Here is a 13,520-nt window from a genome sequence, read left to right as displayed (position 1 = left end):
GAGCTCACTGATCTGCACATTTTGCTTTGCTTCAAACCTCTAAGCTTTCGAGGCTCCTCAAGATAATTTGTTTCAACCCACTTGAACTAGGCACTATGTTCCCTGAACAAGTACAAACTTTTCCTGCTTCTGAATTTGCTATAATGTAACAGTCTATCAAATGTTCTCAGGCAAGCCAAATTCCACTCCCCTCAATCAAAGATTTTGCCAAATTACCTTAGTCCTAAAAGATCCTTTCCCTCCTGTTTTATTATTGAATTTTGATTGCACCATTCAGATAACACAATCAGCTTTGATTTGTAAATAGGTATGCATCTGTTTGCTCGATCCTACAAAATTATAAAATTCCTTAAAGACAGAAGCTGTTTAATGCAACTTGGCATGCCACAGTGTTTTGCATTTTCATAAGCTAGTCTACAAAAACAAAATACAACTCACAAAATAATGCTAAATAAAAATTTATTGAACGGATGTGTTCCACTGCTGACACATTTTCATTCCCTTCATTTTTCTCCTTATCCTTAAACTCAATTTTTATGCTTATCTTCTAACTGTTGGAGAATAAAATGATTGAAACATGTCTAGATTCACCCAACGATGCTTTTACCATAAGGGCAAAAGGTGACATCAGGAGCATCTAGGGATTATCCCAATAACTGTAGAAAAAGGAAGCAATTTAAATGTCTTTCTGATTTACTTAGTTGATTTAGAATGCAGCATGAAGTTAGGGGAAGGAAACTGAGCCCCAGTCACGGAGGCTCACTCTACCTGATCTATTTATTTAATTCCACACTATCAGTGCTGGGGAAGAAAAAGCAATAGTAATAATAATAATAGTATAAAATATAATAAAAGCAAAATAATATAATAAATATAATAATAATAATGGTTTATTCTGTGATGCTGTATTTTTGCTTGAAGGGATGGTTTGGCACTCTGTAGCAGATATAGTGTTTATCTCTTAAACTGATTGTTTCGAAATTTTTAACCTACATGAACACAAATAAATTTTTCCTAAAGCAACTGTTCAAAAGGTTAACTTTCTTTTTTGATTAATCTTCCAGGATAAGGATTTGGGCTGTTGCTTAGGAGTGCTTTTAAACACAGGTAGCTCTTACAACAACCACATCAAGGCGCCTCTTCTTTGGGGAATTAGATCCTCTATTTAAATCATATTTATTCCCAAGAAATTTATTCACCAATCTTCACCTCGACGCTGAAACCTTTAGGTCTCAGGAACTGACACTGAAAGGCACCTATAAGCCTCTCTTACAGTCAAAAGCCACCTAAATATGTCTGGAGCTAGAGTGACGCTATGGAGACATTCTCCTTTGGCAAAAATTTTAAAGGGCCGCCTAGAAACTCAGTAATAAAGATACTTAATATTTTAAGGCAATCTTTTTAAATATCAAAATTATTGCCAAAAAGTCCATGACTAACAAAATATCAAGAATTTAAGTAAAGACAGGATCCTACCCTACACTTGCATAACTCACCTCATTCGCGTCATCCTTGCCTCCTGGGTTTTTGTCACAAGCTTAAATTTTGTGCCTGAGGTGAGTACCTCAATCGCTTTATGCTAGTCTAGGTTCTGAGTCATAAACGCTTTCGTGGATAGCACCTTCTTGAGTCCTTTCACTAAATGCCACCTTCCGATTAAAAATCTATTCTCAGTGCTTTTCCTTTAGATAGATCTCTGCTATTACAAATTTCCCTCGGGGTCCCGCTGAATTCTTGATATATGCACTCCAAGTGGAATAACGGTATAGCTCCCAGTTTTGTCGCTACTCTCCACCTGGGGAAAACACGCCATTTTGGCACCCTCCTCTTGCCAACGCCACAGTTCTGCTTTGGCGGGAAGTTCCCACACCAGAGAAACATCTCCTCTTTTCCACTCTCTGAATGAGTGTTCCTGTCGGTTCATCACCATACCGCCAAAGGTGGCAGGGAAAGACTGGAGCCCAGACTCAACGGGTCTTAAAAGCACTTTCCTCCCTAGGAATAGGGAAAGGTGGGGTGTTTGGAGACTGTGAAGAAAGCAACCGTTGTGGCTTTCGCCTGTCGTTATAACATAAAAGAAAAAAACTAATCAAGACAACTCTGGCTTTCCTGCCATTCTTATTCCTGATCGCTCAGGCCCTGCTAAGTTCGCGTGCTCCTCCACTACACCAGCGGTTAGAGCCGTCAGCGAACGAAGGCTTCGGGCAAGTTCGCGGGCCACGCCCCTCAAAGCCGGCTCCCTCTTCTTATTGGCCTAAGAGCCTGTCACTCCAATGTGGCTCCCACTCCGGCTAACCATTCACGTAGTTTGGTTGCGTCTTGGCGTGTTTAATGTTGCCAATAACGAGGGATTTTTTTTTTTTTTTTTTTTTTTTTTAGAGGAGAGTACAGGTCGTGCTGCAATTAGTTCATTGAAAACTCATTCGCTCTTGGAGCAGTCAGGCAGTGACTGCTTCGGCTTTTTTCTGCTGACTAAGATCTCCTATAGAGAGCTACAACAATGCCCAAAAGAAAGGTAAGTGAAATGGAAAGACAGAAGGGGGATTAGCTGCTGAGTTACCTATTTCCTAATAGGAAGAATTTATTTGTTTATTTGTTTGTTTTAAAGCTTTTAGGCTTCTTCCATTTTGTGATGCACTGAAACGGAATGGGGGAGAAGGGCAAAGAGCAGTGGTTGTAAAGGTTTAGGATGGTCTTGCATGCAACTGGTAGTTCACTTTTGGAGTGTTTTAAGGAAGAGAATCTCTTGAAAGGTGTCTCCATGCTGAATTACAAACAGCCATAGCGCTGTGCTGTCGCTTCCTACCCCAACCCCCTTCCTTCGCTTACCCTATTGGAGAACACTTCTTCCAACCACACTTCCAGGCACCAGTTTCCTCCTTTGCCTCCGGCTTTTCTCGGGGAACCGTCCCGTTTGGGGGAACGAAAGACATGGCTTTCTCCTGTATTTGCCTTTGTTCTTCCCGTTTTCTTTTTTCTTTTTTTCTTCCCTCCTCCACTTCTTGTCAGGCCAGATGGCTATGCAATGGTAATCCTGTGCCATTAGGCGGCGCAGACTTCAAACTGTCCTAGAGAAGAGAGATTCACCGCTGTAATTAGAAACTTCAGGGGTGAGAAAGCTGTACCTTTCCAAGCTCTTTAGCTAAAGGTGGAAAGATTATAAGGAAACAGTGTCGGATAAACTTGCGGAGGTTGGGGTAGCATGGATTTGTTCACTTTAGTTACGCAGAATTGATCTGAGCCTTTAGAGCTCCACAGGTCTTCTGCAAACCCTCACTTCACAATTCCTGGCTCCTCTCAGACAGGAAACAAGTTCACGCTCGGTGTTTTCTTTTTTTGTTTGTTTGTTTTTGTTTTCTTAGTCCCCCTAGAAGTGAAATCGAACGCTGTTTCATTGCTTGGTAAAACCGTAAACACTGTGCTAACTTAAGTCATGATTGTTTTTGGATTATTCCTGTAAACAAGTCCTCCTTCCTTATTCCTAAAACATAGGAATAAGACTGAAATACCGCTGTGCTCTGTGGCTGTATGAATCGTGCAATAGCTTGATAATTCCCAGGCTAAAGGGCTGCTCTGATATGGAAAGCAAGTGTTTCTAATCACCATCCCCCCTTCCTGAGATTCCCGCCACTGTGCCTTTCTATACTTGTGCAGTAGGTCTTGCTGTTTTGCAGAGCTGACAGCAAACCTTATAGCAGGTAGTGGCGGGAAGTTTTAAAATCGGCAGCCAGTTTCTTAGAATAAAGCACTGACTTTGTAACGAAGAGGTCCCCCCACAAAACACTGCGAGGGCTGTAATTATTGCATGCAAAACTTGGAGAGAATTGTCCAGAGTCAGTGCAGAGGGTAAGATAGGTACAATTCCATGGCAAACACAAGGCAAGAAAGGGAAATTACATGAAGCTCCGCCTTCATTTGACCCGCCCCCACATTTTTGGCTTTTACATTGTCTAAAGCAGGTGGATTTCACATTTAGAAAGGTTTGCTTTTAGGAGACGCAATTTACACAAACGGATGAAATTAACTATCAACTGTGTAAAAGTATGTCTTGTGCATGCACTTGCATCTTGGTGCACATTAGTAAAACAGCAGTATGTAGCATGGTTCCTAAGAAACAACACGTGTCTACTTGAGCAGGAACCCAGGAAAAAGTAATAAGCAATTATATTGAAATATGTAATCTGCAGGCAGTATTTTCTGATTTACATGTTTATATCAATGACCTTATCTCTGTGTGGTTTTCTGCTCTGTGTAGGCTGCAAGTCAAGGTGATTCGAAGAAGGAGGTGAGTTTCTTTAGTCTTAGCATCTGTTAGGAAAAACCAGTAGTTTTATAAACTTGACACACATAAGCAGGTAAAAATTAGATGTTGGTTGGTATATTTGTACTATATGAGGACCAATATGGTATGCCAGTGGGTTCTCTCAAAAATATATATCTGAATTTCAGAAGAGAGGACTTTTTAAAATTGCCATTCAGAATAAAATAAAGGCTTTTTCACTTTTTTTTTTTTTTGAGACAGAGTCTTGCTCTGTCGCCAGGCTGGAGCTCAGTGACGCAGTCTTGGCTCACTGCAACCTCCGCCTCCTGGGTTCAAGTGATCCTTCCACCTCAGCTTCCCAAGTAGCTGGGACTACAGGCGCGTGCCACCACGCCCGTCGAATTTTTGTATTTTTAGTAAAGACGGGGTTTCACCATGTTGGCCAGGATGGTCTCAATCTCTTGACCTCCTGATCGGCCCGCCTTGTTCTCCCAAAGTGCTGGGATTACAGGCGTGAGCCACCGTGCCCGGTCTTCACTTTTTTTATAGAAATGATGTTGAGGAAATATTCTTGACAATAGAGATGTGCTAATATTTGATTTCAATGTTTTGTGAGTTAGTCTCATTTGGTGTGTGTACTTTACAGGCTTACATGTTGCTTACTTTAGAAAGCTGAGGTTCTAAATGACTGTTAATATATGTGAAAAATTTCTTAAAATACTATGTAGTTTTTGTTATATTGTATTGAATATATATGGTTCTAGTTTTTAGAGTATGCCATCTTCTATATGTCCTACAAAGCAGGAATCATTGTTGTGTGACTATTATATTAACGAACAGCTGTTTACCTTTATGGTTTTGTTAATCTAATGTTTTGATCAATGTGTATTATTAATTTTCATCTAATTAATGCACAATAAAAATATACCGAGTATGAGAAAAATATATAGTAAGTATTAAAAACTGCAAGCTTCTTGAAATTGTTCAGATGTGGAGAGAACTTATTCCTTTTAATCACAATAATTGCTTTGTCATTTGGCAAGGAAAGGCCATATTTTCATTTCTAAATGTGCTCCTTGTTACTAGCTACTGTGTTAATTTAGCCTAGCCACTTAAGATTAATTCGAGACTTTTTCCTTAGTATATCAAGTGTTCAGAAAAGGGAAAAGTCAAAACTTATATTTCTTTTACGGTATTTTCTAACCAAATTCACAATTGCTCCTTTAATGACAAGATTTATGTATTGTTACACCATATATTTTCACCTCAGTAAAAATAATTCTAGCTTTATGTATCCATAATTCTCTTAACAGATTTTTGTTTTTCACTTATAGCCAAAGAGAAGATCTGCCAGATTGTCTGCCGTAAGTTATCTTTTCAAAAACCAGCCCATGTATTGTGAAATGTCATTTTAAATTTTAAGGAATTCTTAAACATTCAATACACAATTTATTTTTGAAGTTTTAAGAAAAACTTTCACACCAAAGAATGTGGATTTTTTTTCCTTAATACATTTAATCATATCCATTTATTTTAATTCAGAGGTCAGATATCATTTTTAGCACTTTTTCTTCAAATATGATTTTTTTTTTCCTTTTCTTTTCTTTTCCCACAACTTGATGCAGATGCTTATGCCCATTACACCAGAGGTGAGGCCCCAAAGAACATCAACTCCAAGGGTAAATATTCAACTTGGAATGTTGAAATAAATATGCTTTTTTTAAAAAAAATAATTTTTGAAATGGCATACAGCTGATCATTTTACTTTGCTTATATTTTGTTCAGTTAGTATATATTCTATTCTATCATGTGATACATGTTAACCACTTGGGTGGGAAATATTTGTTCCTGTTTTGTGATTGTCCACAGCGTTTTGACATTTTCATTGGGTAGAGACAAAACAATTTCAGTTGGATAGGCCCATTAAATGTACATGGCTTTGCTATCATGTAGTGACAATACTGTTTTCCTGGGAAAACAAAAGGTGAAAACAGTAGTAACCACAAAGTTGTGCTTTGTAATAAGAGTAGTAACTAATATTTGATAATATTTTACAGTTGGCAAAGTACATATAAGATAATATATAATTATATATAAAAATAAATATATATAAGAAGTATTTGCATATATTAATTTTGAATTGACACAATTGATTTTGTATGGACTTATATACTCTGGTGTTGTAGCTAAAGATGTAGAAATGTAAATAATTTCAATATTTAATTTACTGTTAATTGCCTAATACATAAGAATATTGGTTGAATTCCTGAAATCATAAAAGGTTAAGGCTATGAGGAACATTAGAGACTATCTAATCCTATCATTTCATAATTTAAGAAATTATAAACTGTCATCATGTTCACAAATGAAATCCTTTATTAACAAATATTGCCAAACTTAGGGCAATTGAAGTTTTAGTAATAATTTATATATTGAATGGTGACCAAAGAAAAGAAAGTTTATTTTCTTCTGCATTTTACTTTTCAAGTCCACTGTTGTGTAAGATTACATATTCAATTTACAAGTTATTAAAACAGAAAATAAGCATATTTTCTTTTAAAAATAAAAGTAAGGCCAGATGTGGTCGCTCATGCCTGTAATCTGAGTACTTTGGAAGTCCAAGGTGGGTGGATCACTTGAACTCAGGAGTTCAAGACCAGCCTGGGCATTATAGTGAATCACCGTCACTACAGAAAATACAAAAATTAGCCAGGCATGCCTATAGTCCCAGTTGCTTGGGAGGCTGTTGTGGAAGGATCCGTTGAGCCTGGGAAGTGGAGGTTGCAGTGAGCAGAGATTGACCCACTCCAGCCTGGGTGACAGAGGAGGACCTTGTCTCAAAAAGAAAAGAAAAGAAAAATAGCGTTAGACTAAAACGTATACTATATAACCAAAGATTTTACCCTTGGTTTTGTTTCTCATGTGTTAAAAGAATAATAACTTATATCTATATTACAATTTACAGTTTCTAAAGCAATTTTTCATGTATTTTCTCATTTTCTCCTTATAACAACCCTGTGAGGTGGGTGGTATTACTCTCTTTTTATATATGAAAATAACAGCCTCAAAGATACTTATACCTTTGCTCAAGGTCACATCACATAAGTGGCAGATCTAGAATTCAAACATAGGTTTTCTGGACCCTTAATCCAGTTGACTTTCTATTACATACACAGGTAGGCAAAAATTTTTTTTGGTAAAGTCATCTTGAATCAGGGCATTCCAAACTTGTAGATACAAAGATTGAAACACGTCACCATAAGGTCTTTTAAAAATATATCTAAATTGATGTTCTCACTAATAGCATTTCTCTTCATTATTACCAATGAAGGCTTTACAATCAACACAACCCTGTTCCTTACTAATTAGGCTTGAAAGAAATAGACTGACCCTCTCTAGTCAGAGGTAATTAATTGATCAGTCTAACCTGATGTTGGCAGTTTGTTCTTGGCAGCAACTAGTCAGCATTCTAACTGGTTGCCTCTCATCTCTATCATTCAACGTAAAAGAAAATTTATTTTATTTATATCAAGGAAACATTGTTTACTTTAATGCTGCTTTAGCCTTACAATGAAACTAAAAGTATTATATGATAATTTTGTTGATACTAGGTTTATATGTGATATTTTAAAGCATTTGCATAAATTATTACAACAGCTGGTAGAATAATTGTGGCCATTTAATCACACAGCAGTTAAATTGTGTATTTACTTTTATTGTTTTATGTTGCTTGGCAGAAAATGAAGACAGAAAGTGATATGATGGAAGAAAATGCAAATACAAGTGCCAGAGCAGTTGCTGAAATGAAGCAAGAAGAAGTTGTTGAAGAAGACTGCAATGAAAATGCTAAAAATGGAGGAGCCAAAATTATAGAGGTATCTTCTAATGTTAACAGTTTTGTCCATTTGAAAGTTTAACAACAGACACAACTGAAAGGAATCTTATTTGTCCTTTAGTTTACAGGTTGGAAAAAAGTAAGCAGTGTTTCTATAGTATAATGGTATCTAAGGAGAAAATAAAATGAATTTAAAATATGAGAATTTGTAGGGACCAGTAGTGCAAACGGTGGCTTAGCATTGCTGTTGCTAGAACAATGCTAAAGATTATGACTTAGTACTAACATAACAACTTCTTATTAAATACAGGCCAATACTTTATTCCTTTTGTCAGCACATGGGTTATGTGTGAAGCCATTATCCAGAAATTATGATTTTTTTTATTTCCTCTATAGATGGCAAAGAAAATCATTACATAAATGTTTTTAATGTTATTTTGCATATTTAATGCATACAATTGTTAGGTATTGTAGTAAAACACTAAACATGGAATGTATTCATCAAATCTATAAACTAAACATATGCAAATATGGAAAATCTTTTGTAAGTTATGTTATATATGAAAATACTTTTCAAGTAATTTTTCATTAAAAAATCACTATTATAGAAACAAAAGATGTTATTTTTCCAAGCAATATATTTTGTTTACATGCATAGTCCTCATTAAGAATTGCTGATATAGAATAAATATATGTCATCCTTCAAGTATTTACTTTGTGCTTCTTCATATTTGAAATGAAAATTATTTATATAAGTGTTTTTGAATTTATTGCTTCAAATATCTATTTGTAGGTATTTCTGTAGACATTTTAGTAATCTCATTTCTTAGAATGTTTTCCTCATAGTGTCATATTTTGGAGGCTTCTTTCACAGGACAATTACTTTCTTGTAAACGCAGTATCAGTCTTTCTGTAAAATAGATATAATTCAGTATAAGTATTTAGGGGAAGCAATTCTAAATTTACAAACAGAATCTTGTTTTTTTTTTTTTTTCATTGTTCATACAGGAACCAGCTTCTGAAAAGGAAATTGTGGAAGTGAAAGAAGAAAAGATTGAAGATGCCACAGAAGAGGGAGGAGAAAAGAAAGAACCAGGGGCAGCAGAAGGAAAAAATGAAAAAGAAGATCAGAAAGGAGATGAAGAAGATCAAAACAAAGAGAAAGGGGAAGATGGAAAAGAAGACAAAGATGAAAAAGGGAAAGAAGATGGAAAAGAGGATAAAAATGGAAATGAGAAAGGAGATGATGGAAAAGAGGAAGATGCAAAAGAGAAAGGCGATGAAAAAAAAAGTGAAGATGGACAAGGAAATGGAGAAGATGGAAAAGAGAAAGGAGATGCAAAAGAAGAACACAGAAAAGAAACAGGAGATGGAGAAGAGAATGAAGATGGAAAAGAGAAAGGAGATGAAAAAGAGGAGAAAGAAGTAAAAGTCAAAGAAGATGAAAAAGAGAGAGAACATGAAAAAGAAGATGACGGTGGAAATGAGGAAGAAGCTGAAAAAGAAAAAGAAGATGAAAAAGAAGAGAAAGAAGAAAAAGAGGAAGATGAGGTCAAAGAAGAAGATGGAAAAAAAGAGGAGCCTCAGAGTATTGTTTAAAACTGCCCTATGTGGTTTCACAATTTGGTAACATGTACCTTCATGTTGTAAAGTGAATAGAGATAAATATTTTTATCAAAAATTTTATAAACATAGTCTTTCTTTAGCATTGATTTAATTTCAGAACATCTTCATGCTGATTATTAGCCATAAACTTTCTAACATGAAACATTTATCTATAAATTTTGTGATTATAGTAGTGGAATATATAGAAAAAAATATGCTTTCAACTTTGCGAGTGAATTTCGTGTTGTGTAAGTTATGCGTCAGATCTTTGAATTTTAATTTTACTCTTTTATATATGTGATAATTACCCAAAGTGAGGAATCCCAAAAGAAAAAGTCTCATCCAACATTCTTGTGCTCTAGGTTGCTTTTATAAAGAAGGTGAAATATTTTCAGGTAATGCTAAGAATTAAACTTATCTTTCCAAATAGAACTTTATTATTAGCTTGGGAAAAATGAAATTGTATTTTCATTTTGAAAATAAATACAAATGTTTATTTCAGAAGGGCAGTTTTGATTATATGTGAATGCACAAATTTTACTGGATTTATCTTAATAAAATGACTCTTTCACGATTATTGTGTTTTGTTATGTGTTCAAAGTTGTAGCTAGTGAAATATTATGCTTAATTTTTTATTGTGATATGAAAATATTTAAATAATTTGTCACTGAAATGAAATTAATATAACATAAATTTCACCATTTTAATTATAATAAAAATGATAAAGTATATAATTCGGTGGTTGTCAGTATATTCACAATGTTGTGTCTACTGTTTAATTCCAGAGCATTATTATCATCCAAATAAAAAACAAAGTACCAATTAGCAGTCTTTCTCCATTTTCCCTCAACTCATCCCCCACATTCCATCCCTTGGCAATCACTAATCTGCCTTTTGTCTCTATCGGTTTGCCTTGCCTGAACATTTAATATAAACGGAATCACACAATATGTGTGTGGCCTTTGGTGTCTAGCAAAACGTTTTCAGGTCAATGCACGTTGTAATCTATATCATTATGGCAGGTCTCAAATAACTCGTTTTGTTCAATGCTGTTTGGTTATAATGTTGAGAAAATAGATTCCACTGTTTGTGGAGGTTGCAGGTTCTCCCTATGTCTTCATGAGTTTTCTCCGAGTATTTCAGTTTCCTCCTACATTCCAAAGAAGTGTGTATTGGGTGAATTGGCATGTGTAAATGATCCCAGTATGAGGGAGTGTGGGGGGATGTGCATGCATGAGTTTTCTGTGATGGAATGGAGTCCTGTTTATGGTGGATTCCCGCCTTTCCTTCTGAGCTGCTGAACTAGGCTCCAGCTATCCACTACTGTGAACTGGAATAAGCATAAGTATGTAAATAATTATCTTGTTCTTATTGATCTTTCTTAATTGTATGCATAGCTTATATTTATTTTAGTGTTTAATATTAGAAGTATTTACTAGTTTATTTAGAAGTTTGGTAACTTTGTTGTGACCAGAAATATTCGGTAGGAACTGAACTCTTGTTTATTTCAATTAACCTTTTGGTAAAATTGGTTTCCTTATGTGTCCCTTAACTTAAAATCACAGCTTCTAAAAATCTGTCAACAATGTTAAGTAAGGACTTACTGTACTTTATTTCTTAAAATGACTGAATAATATTCTCTTACAACAATATACCACATTATGTTTGTTGAGGGACATTTGGGTTTTCTCCATGTTTTTTCAATTATAAATAATAATGCCATGAACATTTATGTGCAAGTTTTTTTTTTGTGAATGTATGTTCTCATTTTTTCTGAGTCTATATCTAGGAGTGAAACTATTGGATCTTATAATAATGCTATGCTTAAATTTTTTAGGAACTTTCAGACTTTTCCAAAGTGGCTTCAGCATTTTATGTTTTTAGCAGCAATTTATGACTGTTCTAATTTCTCCACGTCCTTGCTATCACTTATTGCCTATTTTTTATTAATGCCATTCTAGTAGGGTGATTTGGAGGTGATGCAGATCATGTGATTTTGATTTGCATTTCTCTAATGATATTGAGCATCTTCACACATGCTTACTGGCCATTTATATAACTTCTTTGGAGAAATGTCTATGCAGATCATTTTCCATTATTTGTGTTACCTCTTTAGCATTGAGTTCTAAGACATGTACATGTGTATCTTTTATGTACAAGTCCCTTATCAGATACATAATTTGCAATATTTTTTTCCTATTCTGTGGTTTACATTTGCTTGATAGTGACCTTTGATACACACATTTTTAACTTTTATGATCAAGTCATTTATTTTTTTATTTTATAGCTTATGTTTTTGGTGGTATATCTAAGAATCTTGTCAAACCCTAGGGTTATTAATATGTACACATATGTTTTCTTCTCAGCTGCATACTTTTTTCTCATACATTTAGGTCTTTGGTATATTTTGTGTTCGTTTTTCTATACGTTGTGAAGTAGTAATCAATTTTTACTCAGTTACATGTGGCTATCCATTGTCTAAGTATCATTTATTGAAGAAAACAACTATTCTTTCCCCATTCAGTGGTCTTGGCACCTGTGTCAAAATCAATAAACCATTGACGTATGGGTTTTTTTCTGGACCCTGAATTTTACAACATTGATCTATGTCAATCTTTATGTCAGTACCACAGTTTTGAGTACTGTAGCATTATAGTAATTTTGACATCAGAAATATTAGTTCGCCAAATTTGCTCATTATTTCAGATCCCTTGAAATTCCACAGATATTTGAGGATCAGCTTGTCAATTTCTGCAAAAACATGGCAGGGAGCAGTTGGTGTTTTGATTGAAATTGCAATTAATATGCAGGTCATTTTGGGGAATAGTGCCATTTTAACATACCAAATCTTCCAATCCATGAACACAGTATATCTTTTTATTTATTTAAGTTCTCTTTACTTTCTTTCAGCAAAAATTTGTATCTTTTTGGTGTACAAGACTTCCACCACTTCCTTGGTTAAATTTATATCTATTAATCTTTGCTGATGTAAGTGAAATTCTTACTTTCTATTTTGGATCATTCATGGGAGCATATAGAAATACAGCTGATTTTTGTACACTAATCTTATATTCTACAACTTGGCTGAACTTGCTTATTAGCCATAATAGGCATTTTGTGGAATTTTCAAGGTTTTGTATTTTTAATATTATGACACCTGGGGAGATAGTTTTACTTCTTCCTGTCCAATTTTGATGACTTTATTTTACTTGCCTGATCGTCCTGGCTTTAAAAAGCCCATACGTATTAAGAATAATTTATTCACAATATTAAGAATAAAATTTATTCACAATATTAAGAATAAAAAAGAATATACACAAAATACAGGAAGTCTAGCTTTCAAAACACAGACCTCTGACTCTACTTTTCCAGGGCTGGCAAATCCTGTACCATTTTACACACTCTCTCAAAATTTTGTACAATGCTACAGTTATCAAAACCAACCCCAAAGATCAGATTGAACTTTTAGGCACCTTGCTTGGATACCCTGCTTCCTAGCCACATTGTGCAACCACAGAGAATGGATTATTATAATGTTCAGCAGAGAAACTGGTCTCTTAAACACCTTGATCCCATTCATTATCAATGCAAAATGAAAATAACAATCTTGGTTTCCTCTTTAGAAACATATTCCAGGTTTCCAGCAGAATTGTGGTAATGGATTACCTTGAGTTTTCATGTGAAAGCTTGTCTTCTACAGAAGGAAGGTAGTCAGCTTGACCATGCAATGTTATTTTAACTACATGATGAAGCACTTATATAGCAAGAAACTGTAATATACTAAAAAAGGGTCATTCCTTCATAACGTATTACATAAGT

At 34.9% G+C, this 13,520-nt stretch overlaps 1 protein-coding gene across 2 annotated transcripts; it reads left to right on the top strand.

The window, feature by feature from the left end:
* Positions 1-2,421: 2,421 nt before the first annotated feature.
* HMGN5 (high mobility group nucleosome binding domain 5) lies at positions 2,422-10,275 on the top strand. 2 transcript variants are annotated; one of them, XM_002763042.7, is made up of 6 exons: positions 2,422-2,515; positions 4,256-4,285; positions 5,596-5,625; positions 5,887-5,940; positions 7,999-8,136; positions 9,105-10,275. In XM_002763042.7, the coding sequence occupies exons 1-6, from the start codon at positions 2,501-2,503 to the stop codon at positions 9,693-9,695; spliced, it is 858 nt and encodes a 285-aa protein (XP_002763088.3). In that variant the 5' UTR covers positions 2,422-2,500; the 3' UTR covers positions 9,696-10,275. The 2 variants fall into 2 exon arrangements, with proteins under 2 accessions (XP_002763088.3, XP_008987795.1); XM_008989547.5 differs by lacking the exon at positions 5,887-5,940.
* Positions 10,276-13,520: the final 3,245 nt, after the last annotated feature.

Source organism: Callithrix jacchus, chromosome X (genome assembly GCF_049354715.1).
Source record: "Callithrix jacchus isolate 240 chromosome X, calJac240_pri, whole genome shotgun sequence".
Taxonomy (NCBI): domain Eukaryota; kingdom Metazoa; phylum Chordata; class Mammalia; order Primates; family Cebidae; genus Callithrix; species Callithrix jacchus.
The sequence above is the reverse complement of the archived record's forward strand: the minus strand, read 5'-3'. Positions and strand labels throughout refer to the sequence as shown.

Coding starts and splice junctions, on each gene's coding strand:
- HMGN5 (XM_002763042.7), top strand. Junction 5,626..5,886: donor GATCTGCCAGATTGTCTGCC/GTAAGTTATCTT, acceptor AACTTGATGCAG/ATGCTTATGCCCATTACACC. Junction 8,137..9,104: donor GAGGAGCCAAAATTATAGAG/GTATCTTCTAAT, acceptor TTGTTCATACAG/GAACCAGCTTCTGAAAAGGA.